The sequence below is a fragment of the Rhinatrema bivittatum genome, chromosome 13 (genome assembly GCF_901001135.1).
Source record: "Rhinatrema bivittatum chromosome 13, aRhiBiv1.1, whole genome shotgun sequence".
NCBI lineage: Eukaryota > Metazoa > Chordata > Amphibia > Gymnophiona > Rhinatrematidae > Rhinatrema > Rhinatrema bivittatum.
The window spans coordinates 18,015,584-18,036,729 of NC_042627.1; the positions used below are offsets into that span (position 1 = coordinate 18,015,584).

At 44.0% G+C, this 21,146-nt stretch overlaps 1 protein-coding gene across 1 annotated transcript in view; it reads right to left on the reverse strand.

The window, feature by feature from the left end:
* Window positions 1-826: 826 nt before the first annotated feature.
* LOC115075476 (pulmonary surfactant-associated protein C-like) overlaps window positions 827-21,146 on the reverse strand; it is a 32,499-nt gene continuing 12,179 nt past the window's right edge. Inside the window, exons 2-6 of the mRNA XM_029575858.1 lie at window positions 16,822-16,968; window positions 12,306-12,440; window positions 5,894-6,001; window positions 3,068-3,218; window positions 827-1,399 (exon numbers count right to left, since the gene is read on the reverse strand). Of these exons, the coding sequence (XP_029431718.1) occupies window positions 1,317-1,399; window positions 3,068-3,218; window positions 5,894-6,001; window positions 12,306-12,440; window positions 16,822-16,917 (573 nt within the window). The 5' untranslated portion in view covers window positions 16,918-16,968 and the 3' untranslated portion in view covers window positions 827-1,316. The remainder of the gene's footprint in view (window positions 1,400-3,067; window positions 3,219-5,893; window positions 6,002-12,305; window positions 12,441-16,821; window positions 16,969-21,146) is intronic.

The following is a 21,146-nucleotide window of genomic DNA, read 5'->3' on the forward strand; positions in this document are numbered from 1 at the left end:
CCACCTTCCCCTCCCTTCCCCTACCTAACCCACCCCCCCGGCCCTATCTAAACCCCCCCTTACCTTTGCGCGCGTCGCTGGCAGCCCCGCTCTGTCCTCCGGTCCCGGGGGCTGGTCCGGAGGCCTCGACCACGCCCCCGGGCCGGCGCCACACCCCGGGCCCGCCCCCGAAATGCCGCCAGACACGCCCCCTCCCTCCCCTTTTCGAAAGCCCCGGGACAAGGGCCCTGCGCGTGTAAATCCGGAAGGATTTACGTGCGCAGGGCCTTTTAAAATCCGCCCCTTAGTGATTCAGACCCTAAGATTGCACGTGAGGCACCGGAGAGTAAAGTGACTCGCCCAAGGTCACAAGGAGCAGCAGTGGGATCTGAATCCTGGTTTGCAGCCCACTCCTCTAACCCCTAGGCTACTCCTCCATTCCACTCCGTATTGTCACTGCTTTCAGAGCCATGTTTTAACTGGGAGCTGTGGGGCAGGAGCAATTGGCTACCACTCCTGCCCCTTTTTTTGCTATGGAGACCTCGGAGAAAGAGGTAAGCAGGGTCATGGAGGAGGAACAAGGACCATAGGGTGGGGGGAGTCCTTTCTCTTTTTTTAAGTGTAATGTTTGTTTTGGTTTGTCAAACAAACCAAACGAAAATAAACATAAAACAAAATGAAAATCTGAATACTCCTCCCCCCCCCGAACAAACAAAAAAAATTAAACAAAATTTGTCCTGTGCCCATCCCTTGGCCTCTGACGGAAGAGTAGAGGCAGCTGGCAATAAGATAATCACCAAAATAATTTCTATAATAATTTCAGCACCTACAGTAATCAAGTAAGAAAAGTAGTCCAATGAATTTTTATTTTACATTCAGTATTACAGTTTTCCTCAAGTATGCAAAAATTTATTACCCCCCCCCCAAGTATTTGAGGAAAGATGCAAATCAATAATCAACACTGACAGAAAAATGAAATGTAATAGTGATACAAAAGATGATCTTCTATGTCACTGAAATAATCTCAAAGCGGGATGGGATTGCAGCTGCAGTAGGAAATTTCTGTGTGAAACTGCACGCGGCGGCCGCCGCAGGGCTCTGACCCTTTCCACGATAACAGACGCTTTCATTTACCATCTGTCAGGAGCAGCATCAGAACCAACTTAGCTTTGATGTCCTCACAACCAAACGACAACATAACACCACTCTTATAAGTAAATACTATCGATATATGATTGAAGAATAAATGAAAATTCAGAGACCTAGATCTATTGTGTGCTCATTAATCTTCTGTCAGAAGCTCTCCCTTCCCTCTTCCACCATGCTGCTCTGAGATATTAATACAAGCAGACAAGATAGCACCACCACAAGATACAAATTTTCACGTAGTGGCAGACGTATGCACGGGTGTTTGAAGCATCTATAAGAAAGCAGATTGAAAGCATCGTTAGAATATCTGCAGAGAGCGTTTCATGTAATGCTTGTCCATCAAATAAATCCACAATCTACCCTGCATTTACTGTTATAGAAATCAAATATGTAAGTGTGATTCACTTAGATTGTGACTTGCAATATGCCATTATGGATCCAATACAAGAAAGGTGAACATTTATGTTAAAACCCTTTTGCAAGCATTAAAAAATAGCATGCTCTGCAGGAAGATCTAACCTGCAACCAGGGAGGGTAATTTTAAAAAGCATTTATGTGGGTAAAATGATTTACTGGCAGCAATTGGCTTTTCTTAAGTTGCCCACCCTATATGCAGGTAAATGTACGCACCTAAGTTTACCCAGACTGAACGGAAGCATTCCTGGGGGGGAGTTGGGAAAGGGTTTGAGCTTACGTAGATATTTTCCAGGTTAAAAAAATTATTCACATCAATTTTCACAGAAAATATGTGCTGACATTTTAATAGGCGAGGGAAGATTCAGTGGAGTCCACTCTGACAGTCGGTGCAACTTATATTCGTATTTGCCAGCTGACTTCTGTGCAATGTTCCAAAATTATCCTTTAAGATGGATCCCCCTCACATTGACTTGTAAGTGCAAAAATATAGCACGTACTCATATGCAAATGAGGGAGCACTGTATGCAAATGAGGCTTTATCAGGAAAAAGCAGGGCGGGCACTCATCTCCCGCTATTTCCCAGGGGCCCGGTAAAGGCAAAGTTTAGTGGATGCCCTTCATATTGCCCACATAGCTGCAAAGTGCCTGGGTGCATTTCACCCGTGGACTTTGCACTAATTTACATCCACGCATTTACCATGAAAGTTGGCCTAAAAAGTGCTCACATCAACTCACACCTATTTTTTGTGCAGGTCCTCTTTTGAAAATGACTCAGTCTGCAATGATGTTTCACGTCAGCACCCCTCCCCTGCATGCTTCCTCTGCCTGTGGGTAGAAGCATGCGTGCAGTGCAGCTCTGCAGACACTTTGATGCACCTACAGGGAGGGCAATCTGCAAAGAGCCCGTTTCTGCTGGAAATAGCTTTGAAAATTGCCCTCCCCACACCTTCTCCTTCAGACTAGGTGCTACATTTTTTTTTCCCCACGCACAGTGTGGCCTGGAATCCCCTGTGCTAACTGGCCCAGAGTGAAAGGGACAGCAAAGGGGATTCCCTCTCCTAGAAGCCCATCACAAATAAAGTGTCCACCTCTGCAATCTCAGCAAGCTCTATTTCCTCCCCCCCCCCCCCAAAAAAAAATGTTCCCCTCCCTTGCACACTCACCTGAACGGCATCCCTCGCCTCCTAGAGGCATCTCTTCCTCCCCCTGCTCCTCAAGGCACTCCGCTTTCCCTGGTGCATTGAGACGTCCTTCCCTTACCCCACAAGAGCCATTTCTCTGATCCCAAAATGGCATCTTGCCACCCACTCCTAGTGCATAACGTAAATGCCCCTGCATTGGATGCTTTAAGCCAGAAGAATCTCCCCTCCAAAGATCCCCCTCCCCCACATAACAGGACCACCCAGACATCAGAAAATAGGTCTCTGTCAGTCCAGAGGGGCAGGATCTTCATGGGCAGGAGAAACACAGCTGCTAGGAGATTCCCTTGAGACATAGACTCTTCCCACCCATCAAGAGTTACCTGAGCTCTCCTGCATCCAGTAGATGGGGTTATTGCTGCAGAGGACGTTGATGGTGGTTCCCAGCAAGGAGCGATCTGCCACCGGCTCCTTCTGAACCTTGAAATAGGCGCTCTGCTGACTGTGTGTAGCACTGCTGTTACTGGAGGATTGCTGAATACAGAGAAGGCAGTGATAGCAGAGAGAATCAGGAGCAAAATAAATTCAGTCCAACCTTTATGGGGAGGGAGGGAATTGTTTAAATAACTTCTACTTGCCATGTGCGTTCCACCATTCCCCCCCCCCCCCCCACACACACACACACACAGACATTTCACTAATCACCAGTAGAAGCAATTGTGAACAGACTGATATACTAATTGAATGATGGGGTATAAAAATGTATAAATAAATAAAATATATTCATCCAGCTAAACCCCACAGATGTCTATAGCAACTGCAAGTCTTATAAAGTTACTTACCTACACTGTATATGGGAATGTCCTAACTTTTCAGATTTTGGGAACCATAAGATAGCTTCTGGTAACAGAATGATTCATTTCTCACTTAAGTCTATCCTTTTGTGTATCTTTGGGCAATCTTACAAGCTTGGCTTTTTAAAATAAATCATTGCTTGTTAGTTTGTAAAAGCATGATTATAGCCAAAAAATGTACCATGATCAAATGGGCAGAAGACAGCTCACAGGATGGAGAATTGTGGAAATAACAATTACGTAACCTGCTAGTAATGGAATGGATTTCAGCCAAGGAAGGCAACTCTAGAACGTGATCCAAGAAAACAAACCGATAGCCGATCCAAGATGGCTGTCAGCAATAAACACGTAGATGGATCAGAGTTAGGCATCTACTCTAGGGGCAGAATCACCCAATGCAAAACAAGTACTCCCAGTTACCAAATGATAAAGTCATGTTATATCCTCTAGTTCAGAGAAGTCCAAGATCAAGCTGGGATTAGGATGAGAGGAAAATGAATGTTTAGGGTGGGAGTGGGGGGTGGAAGCAGGATTGGGATTTATTAAATGAATTATTCATAAGATCACCTGGTATCCAAAATGTTGTTATATTTTCAAGTTTGCATGCTATCACCCTTATGAAAATCTGTTCACTTACTTTTTCTTTATGTATTGTAATGAACATGTCAATAAACAGACAAATATATAAAGTACTTAATGATCATAAGTGAGAGAAGTGAACAGAAAGAACGCAAGATGTCTGATGGATAAGCATTATGTGTAATGTTTCTGCTCTATGCTATAAAAATGTAGAAGCACGCACAAAATTTGCACAGGAACGTTTGAAGAAGCGAGCTGAAACCTCTGTTTCACACAGCCCTGGATTTGTCAACAGGCACCCATTATACTTGTGCTTAGGAAAACATTTAGGGGACAGCAGGGTGGCTAAGATTTGCTGCCTTCCAGCTCTGCTGAATCTAATTCAACAGAGAACAACCCTTTGCTACCTTGTAATAGATCCTTACAGGTGGTGGGGCGGCTGAAAGCACCCAAAGTGCCTAGGGGGGGCAGCAAAATCCTAAATCCATTCCTGGGTTCACATGAAAAAAAAAATGCGGCTGGTTGAATATCTCAAAATATTTAACCATAGACAAAGCTTTGGATATATATGTGTGTGTCATCTAGAAAATGTCCATTTAAAAAAAAAAAAAAAAAAAGACATATTACAGATCATAAGAACATAAGAACATGCCATACTGGGTCAGACCAAGGGTCCATCAAGCCCAGCATCCTGTTTCCAACAGTGGCCAATCCAGGCCATAAGAACCTGGCAAGTACCCAAAAACTAAGTCTATTCCATGTAACCATTGCTAATGGCAGTGGCTATTTTGGAGACGACACAAAGTTATGCAGAGTAGTTAAATCTCAAGCGGATTGTGATACATTACAGGAGGACCTTGTGACTGGAAGACTGGGCATCCAAATGGCAGATGAAATTTAATGTGGATAAAGCTAAGGTGATACATATAGGGAAAAATAACCCTTGCTGTAGTTACACGATGTTAGGTTCCATATTAGGAGTTACCACCCAGGACCGAGATCTAGGCATCAGAGTGGATGATCCATTGAAATCGTCGGCTCAGTGCGCTGTGGTGATCAAAAAAGCAAACAGAATGTTAAGAATTATTAGGAAGGGAATGGAAAATAAAACAGAAAATGTCATAATGCCTCTGTATCACTCATGCTGAGACTGCACCTTAAATAACTGAGTGCAGTTCTGGTCGCTGCATCTCAAAAAAGATATAGTTGCACTGGAGAAAGTGCAAAGAAAGGCGACCAAAATAAGGGGCATGGAATGGCTCCCCTATGAGGAAAGGCTAAAAAGCTTAGGGCTGTTCAGTTTGGAGAAGAGATGGCTGAGAGGGGATATAATAGAAATCTACAAAATCATGACAAGACTTGAACAGGTTAATGTAAATCGGTTATTTACTCTCTGACAATAAAAGGACTAAGGGGCACTCCATGAAGTTAGCAAGTAGGTCATTTAAAGCAAATTGGAGAAAATTCCTTTTCACTCAACACTTAGTTAAGCTCTGGAATTCATTGCCAGAGGATGTGGTTATGGCAGTTAGTGTAACTGGGTTTAAAAAAGATTTGGATAAGTTCCTAGAGGAGGTCCATAATCAAGAAGGAATAGTAGCTTGGGATCTATTTAATGTTTTTGGGTACTTGCCAGGTACTTGTGACCTGGATTGGCCACTGTTGGACTCAGGATGCTGGGCTTGATGGACCCTTGGTCTGACCCAGTATGGCATATCTTATGTTCTTAAGCTAAATCCTTTGCAACATCACATCCTGGGAAGGTGGATATCTCACCTGCAGTGACTGGTATTTTTCACTGATAGAATCCAGACTGGGCACCTTCTTCACATCCATTTTAGTAACATAGCAGGAAGAAGAGTCACCCTTGACACCGATGACACTCTGTGAGAAAAGAAATAACCACATTATTTCTCCACCTGACCTAGTATTGGCATTTGCTGCAGTCGAGAGTCTGCAAGCTCCTCCTAGGATGCTCAGCATTGAAAGGTGAATTTTTAAACCGGCGCGCAGGCATCCAAGTGTGCGCGGTCCCCGGCGTGCACACACGGACATGCCAATTTTATAACATGCGCGCGCCAATAAAGGAGTGGACTGGGAGGGAACTTCCTTAACCCCCTACCTACCCTGTCTCTCTTTCCCCTCTCCGCCCTGACCCCTATATCTTAGGGGGGGTTTTTTGTCTCTAAACTTACCTGCCCTCCGCAACATAGTAAGTGGCCGGCGCGTGTCTCACCAGGACAGTGCCTAACGGCGTGATCCCGGCTGGCCCCCACCCCACCCGGGCCCTTCCTTGCCCCTTTATTTCTGCCAGCTCCTCGGCACGTACTGGGAGATACGTGCGTGGCCACGGGCCTTTAAAAATCCCCGCGGCCATCTTTAGAAAATGTACCCGTAAGGGTTTGTCATGGAATAAGAGAGCAGTGAGAGTGGGATGTGCTATAATTTGTTTTACTTTTGGTATTAAGCAATAGAGTTGCCAACTGTTCCGCAATTAATGAGAACTCGTGTTCAGAGCACTTGTCCCACATGGTTAAAACTGCCCTATATTTGGACGGTTTGATAGAAAGGACAGTATTTTATATGTTTGTATAGGAGTCCTATAAATTCAGTAGTTATTCTCTATAGTGTGTCTGCGTTGAATGATTAATTTGGAACGTCCCCCTTCTGTAAAAAAAAAAAAAAAAAATTATTTTTGGCCTAGAATTTTCCTCCCACTCCTTAGGGCCTCCTGCTCAACTGGTATCAACCACTTCCGGGTCTATGGTGCCATGCGTCTTGAATAACAGCTACTCGGGCTTTTGCTCCATTTCTAACTCCCCCCCAACCCCGTCTAGTCCATCCATCGCAGTGATAGTCTTTGGCCAGGGGCCACCAACCCAGCTCTCTCTTGAATACTGTGGTGATTGAGCCAGTGGTGAGTCTCTGCGCTGTAAAGCTTTAGGGTGTTTTTCCTTCAGGTGGGAAGGTTCCTATATTTCAGGCCATTCTAGTACATTCCGGGGGAGTGGCATCAGCCTTCTCTCCCAAGAAAGATTCAAGAGACAACTGTGGCCCTGCATCCCGCAGGGACACACTAATTGGCCTGAACAGAAGTCACGTTTGTCGTGACATAGCTGTCCAGAGGTGTTCCCAGGCTTCGAGCTTAGAATAGGAGAGGAGGGGAGGGGGGGTGTCCACTGCCAGATATGCTCCCAGAGGCTTCAAGAGGACTCTTGCTGGGAGGAGGGGAAGGAGGCCGTGACCCTGGCAGGGAGGCTTCGGGTTGCTTCCGTCTGCCCAAGCGGGATCCCCGACGCTCGTGGCTAAGGGCAGGAATGCCTCACTGCTCCCGTACACGCGCTCCGTGGAGGGCGTGCAGGTGTGAAGGTTCCTTTGCAGGAAGTAAAGGGAAACTACATTTCCCAGATGCCCTGGTAGTCAACCCCTGGAAGTGTGGGGGCAGGGAAACAAAGAGGCGATGTCTTCCTAGGGAGGAGAAGACTGACTCATATACAGAGGGGCCCGCCAGAAAGCAGGGAGGAGCAGCAGGCAATCCAGGAGAGCTCAATGGAAGGCTAGGAGGACGGAGAGGCTGAGGCAGAAGGAGAGCGGTGCCCAGGCGCACCTTTATTCTAAAGCTAAGTCAGCCTTAAGATTATCTCTTTCCCTTTTCACTTCTGGGCAGCAGTTTGTGGGATAAGAGTCTCTAGCATTGTTATGGGTTAATTAGAGTTGCTAGGTCCATTACTGAAAAAGCAAAGGTAGAAGCTTTTATTTAAATGCTGGGAGTGCCTATTTTTGTTGGCAACCGAGTAGGAATTAATATGAAGAAAAGGAAATGTTTTGGGGGTTAACAGTAACTATGAGCTAGTAGCTGTGTAAAAAGGGTTCTTGTATTAAACTATGGCAGCTGTTGAGAATTGTAATGAAGGCTACGTAGCTGGCCTAGGGAGCCCTTCTGTTAATGGGGGTTTTCCAGGACTACTTTATATCTGGGAGAATTAGGAGTCACTGTTGTATTAAACCTACGTGGCCTATATGCATGTTGAAGGAACGCATAGTAGAGAAGCATAGAGAAAGAAGCTTGTTTTATTTTAACAAATCACTGGTTTAAAAGGATATGAAACCTAAGCTCACATTGAGTAGGTGGAAATGTGTTTTGGGCAACACTTTAATGTTGTGTGTGACTTCTCTTCTGTGAAGTTGGCTTCAATAAACTCTAGAGCACCATATTAAGCTACTGCCCGGGTGTGCAACGTGTCCCATAACTGGAAGGTGACTCTTACTTTTGGCGTGGGAGAGGGAATGCGTACAGACCTGTCTCAATGAGGGCCTCCCAGTCTACGTAACTTTAACCAATAGCCTCCTTGCCTAAAGGTTTCAGTGTCAGCATCGCTTCCAGGAGAAGCTTCAGTGCTGTCCCTGCTAGAGCAGTCCTTGAGAATAAGCTTCCAAGCAAGAAGTCACCCCCAAAGGACCTGCCACTAGGGGGTGCCATGCCACAATACACTTGTATTGGCCACTAGGTAACACTATTGTGTGATGGTGGGAACTACCTTTGCAACCCCCTGAACCCTTTTCTTTTCTGCCACCCCTCCCCTCCAGGGCTTTAAATATTGGCACTGCAGCATCCCCAGTCCGTCTGAGGAAGAGAAACCAGGCTCGAGAATCCAACTCTGGCCTCCCACAAGAAAGATGTGTCCTACAAAAATGCCTTCAAATTGATGTTGATCAATTTTATTGTGTACAAAAATGACAAGTAGACTCTTTCCCGAAAGCTCATGCCTCAGTACATTGGTTAGTCTGTCAGGTGCCACCTGCCTGTTATTTTTACTGACCCAGGCTATCATGGTTATTCCTCTGAAGAATCATTCTGTACCGTGGAGCCTCTGCTTTGGCACGTGATCAAACTGTTGGATTTCAAACCTAGAAAATCTACAGGTCTAAAGCAAATGTGATCATGATCCACAAACTTCCCAACATTGATTTGTTTGGTCGTTTGTGATCCTACCCTGTAACTGTGATTCACAGATGTGGGTTAGTGATCCATGAATCATTTACTGGAGTTTTGTGTGATTAATTTGCAGAGTATCAGGCTTTTTGGACTTATATAGCTTAGATACTATATGTGGAGAGCATAAGATAGGGGGCTTGAGATACCTTTTGCTCTGTCTCTGGTATTTTGGCCATTCAGGAAATATGAAGCAAAACTTGCGACCTGTGAATCTGCCAGTTAGGGACTTGCAGCTCATGTTTTGTACTTTTGCTGACATCTAGTGACTCATGAATTGTAGTTTGTAGGGGGGGGGGGTCTTATTAGATACGTGCAAATAATTGGAAGACGAACTGGAATTGGATGAATTTCAGCCTGGTTCTGCGTTGGACATATTTTTTGTATCTTTCCCAGATTTACTGGGAGGATTTTGTTGAAATGTTCATGGGAAGACCCTCACCTAGATCCAGTCCCGTCAGTCAGGGAGACTTCCTGACCCTCCTTCCAGGTTACTGCTCCAAAATTCCCCTATTCTCTCAAACTCCTTGCCTCCCACCGTGTAGCAGGAAACACATTCACCCCCTGGTCTGATCCGTCTGCTGTGAAGCAGCTGTAATCCCACCCTTTTGTGCCTATCCTGCTCAGTGGGGCCATAAAATCTGTTTCTCTTTGGGGCTGGAACCACTCACTGGCTCGCTCTTTCACAATCCCTCTTACTCCCAGGGCCGGATCCTTTGGAGGTGGTGGGGAAGATTCACTTTCAGGGGTGACCTTCTTACTCATTCCCTTCTCCTTTGTGTTCCCTTGGGAGAGGGGACTTGTCCTTATAGTGGGTGCAGTGAGTGTGAAAATAAATACTCGGGAGTCACTGAGTTAGTGTCCAAAATTAGATTTACTGTTCAAACAATGGTGATGAAGGGCGCAATATCTCAAACTGCAGCCCCACAGAACGCTCTTGATTTGTTTTCTTACAGTCTCTGTCTATGCAGGACTCACATACCAGGTTCAGGGAAAACATCCACCCTCCAGGGCTTGGTTAAGTGGGCAGGCTCTCTTTAGCTTGGCTTAAAACCCCTTCCAATCCGGTAAAAATGGTACAGAGTCTACGGCATTTGCTCTCTCCCCAGGGTGGTGAAAACACTGGATGGGGGTTCCCAGTGATTTATGCTTTCTGCAGATCTTCTGGATCCCTTTGGTTCTTACACAGTCTATTTCTTCTTTCTGGATCCATGATGGGAGGGATGCCTTTTGATCAAGCCACTCTCCTTTCTTCAAACAGGAAGGAAGGGCAGCCAAAACGTCTTCCTGGATCTTGAAATCAAAGTTTTTTTCTCTTCAACTGAATTTAACAGTGGAGTTCCTCCTTGCAGCAGGTCACTGAGGGTATGGAGGGCAAGTCCTCCCTAACCTGCACAGCCATGGTCACAGAGTCCTTCCCCATGCCCTGAGTCCAAGAAAGGCCCAGGTATCCAGCGAGGCTCTTATCACTTAAAATCTTAAAACCTAAAAAATAGACCCATATGGAAAATCCTAACCAGCCAGTGAGTTTTTTGAGACTAAGTGGAAACCCCTCCCGACCCTGGTCAGTAACATAATAATGATGTCATAAAAAGACCAAAATGGTCTATCCAGTCTGCCCAGCAAGTTACCCACACCAAATTTACAGGACATGTCATGGGAAACGTGAAGATTTGAACAGGGGTGGCAGGTTACATGGGGGTAACCTGCCGCTCCGTGCAGGTTACCCCCATGTTTCTCTTAAGGGTAGTAACTGCTGCTCTGTACCGGTTTAGCTTTTTTATTTATCCCCATCCTCTAGCCTTTTAGGGATCCACAGTGTTTATCCCATGCCCCTTTGAAATCCTTCACAGTTTGTCTTCACCACTTCCTTCGGAAGTGGCTTGCCTAGCAATTCTGGCTAGGCCTCAAAAAAACAACTCAGGCAAAACTCCCCTCTGCTTCCTAACTCTTAGCAACGCTAAAGGGACTGGCTCCCGAGCTCTCTGTAGAGCACTGCTATATAGACGCTCAGGGATGCCCTCATAGAGAAGGGCTGCATTTCAATAATACCTCCCCCATATACTAACCTGCCCTCTTAACCGACTAAAGTTTCACCCAGTTCTTAATGGTGATATAACTGTAGGGTCCGTCACAAAGCCAAGAGGGACAATATTTAAATTAATGCACTTAAATGGACTTAAATTAATGCACCTCGCCATCAACATATCCAACACAGCAGCTGTACCTCTTATCCTTGTATATAATTTAGTCTCTGCTAATCTATCTTTATTTCCTCTGATCCCAGTTCAATAGTTCTTGTTAATTGTAACTGCTTTCTTCGACACATTATTTCTGTTTTTGATGTATTTATTGCACCCCTGTTTATTTGTAAACCAGCATGATGTGATCGCTTCATGAATGCCGGTATATAAAAACCTTAAATAAATAAATAAAATAAATATATATCCCCTGAACCAGCCCATCCCCAAAGAAGGACGACTCCAACATGTAAAAACTCCACACATGCTAGGAACGGGCTAAGAATCATAGCAGGTGCTACATTCCTCTTGATCTATGTTTTTTACTACTATTATTATTATTATTATTATTTATTACTAAATGTTATTTTTTGATTTTGTTCCTATCCACTTGTTAATTGTGAACCGACATGATGCGATATTTATCGCGAATGCCGGTATAGAAAAACTTAAAATAAATAAATAAATAAATAATTCCCCCCCCCCAAAAAAAAAAAAAATTCTGGCAGGTTCATCAAATTAGTTTGCAAACAATTTTGGGAAAGTTTGCACATTTCTCATTCTGATTTAAGGCAGAGCGATTCCTCCCATTGCCTTTCAGGTTTGAAACTTTTTTTCCTCTCATGCTCAATAAATCTGAGGCCAAGAAGCACAGACTTGTCTGTGCTTATCTCCAGGACACAGACTGCTCTTTCAGCAATTGTAGTCCTGGCCCTACCAGAAGTTACATGCCAAGAACCAAAGGCAAAGCAGGTAAGGGTTACCACTTTTCTGATACAGCTTGCTGTAGAAAATGTAGAAAATGGAACTTTTTAAAACATATATTTAAAAGCATCACTTTGAATAGGAATATACAATGATAGCTTAAGTTTGTCAGTTTTTCTGCTTGTGAAGTGGACACAATGATTAAGATGAGACACTACCGGAAAATGGATGTCAGCAGGCTGTTACTCACATTTGTGTAATCGTACACCACAATGGCGGAGGTATTGACTCCAGTCACGTAGAATGTCGCCACACCTTTATCCTTGTTCACCGTGGCTGTCTCTAGGGTTTCTTTGCCATTCTCGTTGTGTGTGATTTGGAAAATCTAGAAATTAAATGCAGGCATATATTCAAGGGTCAAACACATGTAATTCTAGATAGAAAAAAATTAAGCAATTAAAAAAAAACCATGTATAGCATTTGGTGCTTAAATCCATAGACATCAGAGCAACTGTACAGGTAAGAGCTAGTAATGAGTAAGACTGGTACCATTATTAACACAGTACAGCCAGTTTTTCTCTGGATGTGCAGTTGAAATGGGTGTTCGGACCTTAATACGTAGAGTATGAGAGCAGTCACCCACAGAAAGGGAACAAAAGCCTTGCGCGGGACAATAATGAATTCTAGTATTGCAATGGTATCACAAGCTGTTGAAAATGAGAAGTTCCACCCAGAACTAAAGGGGCCCACTTTCTGGGCCTATGCAGGGATACATGTGTGGATCTAAAATAAAAACCACCCCTGTTCAAATCTTCACGTTTCCCATGACATGTCCTGTAAATTTGGTGTGGATAGGATGCCAAATGCAAGTCATTACCGACAGACACACACAGAGTGAGCTTATAAGCCTTCTGGTCTCTCAGAACATAGGCTAAAAACATATTAGAATAGTAATTTGTGAATTTGTCAAAGCACTGCAGAATTTCCAAGCAACTTTCAGCATAAATACCCACAGTGCCTGCATGTAATCTGCCTTGAAGTGTCTAATAAGTGGAATATAAATCAAATAAGCAAATGACTCCACGGGTACCCATGCTGCTCTCAGATGGGCGGAGGTGATGCAATTCAATCAGTACAAAAAGTTAAAATGTAAAAGATGTTTGCCTAATGTGCATCTTTTCCTATTCATCTATTCTTATCTATATAGTACAAGAATATGCTCCCCCAGCTCCATGGAAGCATATAACCTATACCTACAAGAAATGTTTCTACGTAGCATTCAGACTTCAGCCTTGCACTGAGCAGTAGACCAGGCTGTATTGAGGATAAAACTCACCCTGTTTTATGTCTTTGTCTTCTTTATGGACTTCTTCATCCAAATTTGGATTTTAGAAAAGAAAAATTGACCCAGCAGTATCTTCCTGCTCCTTTGGTGTCCAGCTCATTTAGAATTGGCTTTTATTGGCCTATAGTGCTATGAGCCATAATTCACAATTACCCTGAGTTTCTCCCCCACCCCCCCCCCCCCCTTAATGGTGTATCCCCTATCCCAATTCAGTCCACAGCAACAGTCCATGGATAGGGACTACAAACCAGGGCTTCCTGGGGAACTCAGCCAATGTGGACCCTGTGACTGGCCACTAGGTGTCACCACTGAGCCATGACTAAGATTCCCCTCATGGGCCCAGCAGTCAGACCCAAATCTTTGGTAAGGCAGAATACAGCAGTGATTTTCAAACTTGGGGTCGTGGCCCAGTACTGGGTCATAGCACACTAGTGACTGGGTTGCAGTCCCATTCCAACACTCCTGCTTTGCGTGAGCTCTTGGGCTTCTTGGCCGTCTTCATGAGAACAATGCTAACAGTACGGGTACCGTATGGTTCAAACTTCCTGAAAGCCGCATGATGGCCGTACTCTCAGCTGTGCTTTCCTGATGAGAGCCAAGAAGCCTGAGATTCAACATGAGTGAACAGCACGGAGCAGGAGAATCAGTGACAGTGAGTGGTGGGAGAAGGGGTGAGTGAAGGTGGGGAGGAAGGGTGTGATAAGTGAACAGTAAATTCTGCGGGGGTAAAAATTAGCTGTGTGGGTAAATGTGAGCAAAGGGTATGGGGGAGGTGGTGGTGGACGTGAGTTTGCTGCAGAATGCTTGCTTGTGTGCACTTAGGAGTGGGGAGTTTTTCTTTCATTGGGTTACAAGAAGAATTTTTTTTTTCTACTGGTTCCCATGGAAAATGTTTTGAAAACCGCTGGTGTACTGCACTTGCTACTGCGTAGAATCTAGATCTTAGAAACATTGTTAGCAGACAAATAATCATTAAGTTTGCTGAATAAAAATAACTTCCTATGTTAAAATATACGTGGCTCAGTGGCCCTGTGTGTCTCAGAAAAATAAAGAAACTCCACCCAGAACTAAAATAGTTTAATGTAAAGGTGCCTATGATCCCTTTGCTAGATCTATGCTCTGCCCAGTAGAGGACATATTGAGGATGTCAGAGTGTTGTATCTTGGACTAAACCATTTGCTATGGTGCCCTCCTCTAGGAGTGGCCACAATGGTGCAGTCCTGGGTTGGGTTAGAGCAGCCTGAAAACTTTTCTAGTCAGAAGGGTAGGATGAAAGGGAGAGAAGTTTAGTCTCAGGATCACATATCTGGGAAGGGAAATAACCTGCCTGTATTCTAGTTGCTCTGTGGTCTTTGGGTAGGAAAAGAAGATCATATGGAACTTCTGATACCTTTCGAAGAGCAATCGTTCCTGTTGTGTTCACCAGTTTGGTGGAAAGTATCCCTGCTCCGAGAGAGTAAACCTGGTCCTGCTTTCTGGGGGGGGGGGGGGGGGGGGGGGGGGGAGAAGGAGACCCTGATCCAAGTTCATGGAGAACAAGGATCTCTATAGGAGCCAGTGAGAAGGAGGAAAGTGCCGGCTGCCTGTCCAGAAGTGACCGGACACGTGAGAGGAGAGAGCTGTATCTATATGGTGCTCTATAGGAGCCAGTGAGAAGGAGGAAAGTGCCGGCTGCCTGTCCAGAAGTGACCGGACATGTGAGAGGAGGGAGCTGTATCTATATGGTGCTCTATTTCCAAAGGTTCAGGAGGAGAAGTGGGGACAGACTAGATTCAAGCATTGGAACTATAAGGGACTTGGGAGCCAGAAAGTCCATCAGTTGCCACGCGAGTTCTTAAACATCAAATAAAGGAGTGAGGAAAACTCAGCAAGGATCAGTAAATCCCTGTAATTTCTGTAACTGAGATTTTTTTTTTTTTTAATCAGGGAAGAGGTTAACAAATGATTTTAAATAAAAACATGTCAAATGTCTGTACAAACAGCTGCTTTTTTTTCATTTTCATAGTTTTCAGTAAACACTTATTTTTGCAAGGGCATATCTTGATCTAGTACCTCCCTTGGTAATTCACCAGCAATATGCTTTGGGTATTGGAGGCAAATCTTCCCTGACTTTTGTAGAATCCATGCCAAGGTTTGCAGAAATGAGTCCGGACTCAGTGTACTCCTCAGCTAACCAGTGCATGTGTATGTGCATTCATCTGTGGTCTGTGCATATACATTGAAAATTTGTACAAGGCAGCCACAGACTTTGCACCTGTCCTCATTTTGAAAGTCATCCCTTTGCATCATACTGAATGAGCATTAGAAGTTCACACGTTTAGACACATGGAGCAGAATGACATCTGTGTCTCCTGCCTCCCTCTGTTAGAAACAGCTAGGAAAGCACTCTTAAAACAGGCTTTTCCACGTCAAGTCTGGGACTAAAAATTCTCTTGCTTGATGTCTTAACACAGGAGAGTCCTTAGACTAACCCTCCTCTCTGGAGGAGGGTTAGTCTAAGGACTAGCCCTGTCCTGATGACCGCTTACACTAGCCCTGTCCTGATGACCGCTTACACTAATCGTTGGAGGAGGATAAATTGCACTAGGAGACAACTGGGGTGCACAACGTTTAACACTGAGGAAAAGAGGCTGAAGATGTACTTTATTCTATTAATAGACTTTCTATGGGACTTATTAACCTGCATTAAAATATCAGTATGCGAGTACTCTGTGGTCAGGAATGCAGGGATGGTTTCCATGGCAGTAACATCTGCATGTTCCCAGCCTCCTTGTGCTGCAGTACTTAACGGGGTAGGTAGCTCCAGGTTCAGTCGTTCTCCCCCGACACCAAATTTCCTTATGCTACGCCCAAGCAGCTCTCTTCCCCTAACAGAAATAAAAAATAACCCTGCCCTCCCACCCAACTTACAAAAAAAAGCCATGCTCCCCACGATCCCCCACCCCTTACCCAAGGGCTGCCTCAGCTCTATGGGGTAGGAATCATGCTTAATTTCTCCTACCCCTTTGGTGCTCAAAAATTCAAAATAGGGCCAATTGACCTGGGATCCTTCCCCCCCCCCCCCCACACACACACACGAAGGGGCAAAGGGAAGTGTCTGATCAGCCAGCACCAATTTGAATTTTAGCACCAGTGGGGAAGGAACAATTGGGTGTCACTCCTGCCCCATGTATCTGAGACATCCCTTGAGTAAAGGTGGTCCAAGGGCCCTGGAGAGCTTCTTTGTGCAAGTCAAGTGAAGATCATGGTTTGTGCTAGGGGCTGGGCTACCCGTCATCTCCACTGAGAAGTATTACTGTGCTCATGAACATTTTACTAACATTTTGCACAGTGCTTTTCATACCCCAAAAGAACACCTGCATCATATAAAGAAATGTTTAATCCTATGACCACCCGATATGAAATCAGCAAAGGTCCTCACCTTCTCGGTGTGATCCTGAGTCATTTTAACACCAATCAGTATCGCAGCCACAGCAATCAGGGACAGGACAACCACAGCAATGGAGATAATGCACATCAACCTCTTCCTGTCAGGCCAGGTTTTTGGCTTTGGGCTGAATGAATAAACCTAGGGGATAGCAAGTAAAGAATATTGTTACTCCTCCATTGCCATTTTCATATAACTGAGGGCTCATTTAAATGCCATCATAAATGCAGACTTGATCATTAGTTCCTGAGCATGGTAGCCATGTTTCGATAATGTCTGAAGCCTGCTGCTATTGCTTTTTTTTTTCCCAGTTCCCAAAGCATTAACAAATTATACATTTGAAAAAGTGTATATACAGATCTCCTTTGTAGGCAGGATAAAAATGTAATTGAAGACATTCACAAAATCACTCTGAAGTATCTGATGGACATTGATTGGACATCCCGGCTGGTGTCATCTAGAACCATGGAGATCCTGGGTTCTCTGCAGGAAGGACTGTTCCAGGAACTGGTAATGGAACCCACACATGATGAGATGCTACGGGACTTGGGCGCTAACGCATCAGGAACAGTAGGGGGATCGCCTGGGATCCAGCGATCACTAGATGGAGAGGCTCAGGATTAGAACACAGGGGGTTCATTCAAAGGTGAGGGCCCTAAAGTTTGGGAAAAAATATCTGTGTTAGGATAGGGGAGTACCTCAAGGAGTCAACTGTGCGGGAAATGTTAGGGAGAATTGGAAGAGCAGCTGACAAATCTAAAAGAAAGTAGTGTAAGGGCAACAAACCATTTTGTTAAATTTTCAAAACTATGTGTGCACAAAAGCATGCCTATACTGGTACTACACATGTACGTTTATTTGCACATAGGACAGTCTGTTTTCAAAGATCCCATTTCTGCATGTAAAGTACTGTTTACATGCAGAAATGGCTTTGAAAACTTCTCTCTTAACAGATATTTCTGTTCAGCTTACTGAATGGTCCTTTAACTTCACTGAAGGTCCATTTTCTGTGATCCTTCTGTGGAAGGACCACAGAAAATGGACACAAATTGGAATGGAAGGGAGGGAGGTAGGCCTACATCAGTTTTCAGAAGCTTGTGTTAACGAGGAGCAAGCAAAACTACAAATAAATAAAGCAATAGGGCCTGATGGGATACACCAAAGGTATTAAGGGAACTTAGGGACGTTCTAGAAGCTCCATTGTTTCACCAGATCAATGCTGCTTTAGAGTCAGAAGTGCCTCCAAAAGATGGGAGACAGGAAGAGATGTATTGTCTTCACAAAAGTGAAAATAAGGGAAGCTGGACACTAGATGCTGTTTAATTTGACCTTGGTGGTGAGTAAATTAGTAGAATCACTGCTAAAACAGAAGCTATTGCATTTTTTTTTAATGTGGTAGCTCGAGCAGTAGGCAGCTTGATAACAGCCAGAGGAAACAGGAGGCAGACTCTGGCTGTTCCTTGTGCACTTCCTTTACAGTGAAACCAACTCAAAATAATTATTGAGTTGGTTTCACTGTAAAGTGAATATTTTCACATCGGGAGTGAAAATAATTAATATAGCCCACCTTACTTCAGGTAGAATACAGTCCTTAAACTTAGCAGATCCTTACAAATGGTAGCTCCCTCTCTGCTCCCCGGGGCCACCTCCCTCCAAACCTCTGGGCCCTGGTCTCTTATCCCTCGTCTGCAGTGATCCATCCTGGCCCAGAATCCCTTGCTGGGTTAGAACTTAAGGAGGACCGATACAGATAGCTGTGGCTGGTCCTTTTAAGGTGTTCTGAGGGAGTTTCTTATATCCTCCCTCACACTGGAATGCAATGAATTAATTACAGGATCTGAGGAAGCATGGTAAAATCAAGAAGTAGGTCTTTTCAGATGAATCTAATAAATTTCTTTTACTGGGTGACCAGAGAGTTAGAACAGTAAGAGCACTAGATGTAGTGGATTTCAGCAAGGCCTTTTAAACAGGCCTGCATAGGCAACTTATAAACAAATTGAATGCCATGGATTATAAGCCCTAAAATGACTGACTGGGTTTGAGTGGGAGGCAATAAAGGGCAGTGGAAAATGGAGTTAACTCTGAAGAAAGGGGAGGTTACCAGTATTCTTATTAAGCAAATCTTTCAATAAAGATTTATTTTGGCACACTATCATGGAGTTCTGACTAAGTGGCCATAGGAAATAAGAGCAGACTTAAAGCCTTAGGAGTGAATCAGGAACTCAGCCCTAGTATGGTGAGCCAAGGATGAGGGTTTCACTTGGGATGTTCCAGAAGACTCCGAGGGACCTTTCATCTCCCCCTCCCCCCCCCCCCCCATCCTTTCTCCCACCTGCTTGATCCTGGTCCTCCCAGCAGCAGATGTAGGTTGCTTAGAGAGCTGTTGCTGCTGTATCTGCATCCCAGCAATGGCTCCTCCCTATCTTCTTCCTCTTCCTTTGAAGCATCCTGTCTGCAATGTGAAGCTGTGGGGAGAGAGTGTGGGGCTATGTGGACTCATCCTGTTGCTTGTATGGGCAGCTCCAGCTTTTGCTTGGGTCTTCCCACTCCTCCCTCACATTTAAGAAATCACCAGCCTCCTTGATCCCAAGGGGTCATCCATAAATTATGTCATGCTCCGATGAGGGGGGGGTTTACCACGTTTGGGATGAAGGGGGTTCTGATTTGAAAGGGGGTTTGGAGATTTGTGGTGATTTGGGGGGGAGGCCCTTGATTTCATGCCAAAATAGTGTGATGTCATTTATGGACGGCCCCCAAGCTGAGATGGGCATAAGAGAAGCCATTGAAAGGGGAAGAAGGGACTATACATACTGAGAACTCCTCTTCTGGCTCACTCCTGTAACATATACCCTAGTTGCCATATACTAGAGATAATCTACAGGGAGAGTAACAGCAAAAGGAAAAAAAAAAAGTGAGACCGTGAGGAAATGGAGTGCTGAAGAGGGTAAGAGACAGGGGAGATACAAACAGCTGACAGGAAGAAATAGGTGGGGGCAAGAAACGGGGACACAGAAGGGTAGGAAGGAGGGGAAGGATACAGAGAAGGAATAAGAAATGAGGGCTAGAGAATGCTGAAAGGAGTGGGTGTAGATATGAGAGGTAAAAACTGAGTGAGAAGCAGAGGGTGAGATGGAAAGTGAAGCAGAAGAGAGAAGAAAATAATGTGGGGGGGGGGGAGAGGTAGATGGAGAATAGCGAAGAATCAGAAAGTAAAGTAAAATTGAAATAAACAGTGAAAGGAGTCAGGAGGTGACTAAATGAAAGCAAAATAAGGGGGAAAAAAAAACCCAGACCAATGTAAAAACAACATAAAATGTATTTTGCTTATGTAACTTTGGCAAATTGTAAATTGATTTTATGCTCACTGACTGCCCCTCCAAAACCAAACCTAACATAACCCAAGATGGGCAGATGACACTTAATAGCAGTCCAGACAAAACTGAATATAGATAAACCCGCTTAAAAGAGAGCCCCTCGTTTGCATAAACTTCAATGCTAGATCAATAGTAAACAAAACCCTACCGACTGAAAAATCTCCAGGTCTGATCCTCCAACTGAGAACCAAGGTTCTGCTTTAATATAGTTTAACCCTCCAGGATATAAAATCTGCCATCAATTCAGGCTCAGCGAAAAAGGGTAGAGACGGAGTAGCAATCATCCATAGAGACAAGTATTAAAAATAGAAACCCTGCGGACTGAATATGTGAAGCTGGTACAAGACCACATTTAGTTCAGATGCAGTCCATAAAAGGAGAATCTGATTATTAGGGATATGTAGGGACAATTTTTCAGTTTGGTTTATTTTATTCATTTTCAATCTTTTTTATTCATTGACTTTTTTTTCAGTTGTTGTTGTTGTTATTGTTTTTATTTATTTTAGAAAATAGTATGCACTATTAACAAAGAGTGCACCCTATTTTCTGAAATGAACAAACTCAGAAATTTTGGGAATTATGAAGGGGATTGTACATTTAGCTTGGACAAAAGAAACAAGGCAAAAATGTCCAATTCAGTTTAGATTACCATTCTTGTTAGCAGGAAAGGGAATTATTTTGGAAATAATGTGGTGGGAATGTTTATTACTGTGTACTGCTAACATCAAGAATATATTGAATAGAATAGTTTGTTCTGTATTTTTATAATCCTCGTTTGATGTACATTTGCTACCTTATCACAATAAAACAAATTTTGAAAAAAAAACAACAAAAAAAGACAAATGCACATCCCTACTGATTAGTCCTCACAGTGGCCAACTTTCAAATGCAGGACACTTTGATGTATGTATAACAAAGAGAGATATAGAATACTTTTTTGTAAAT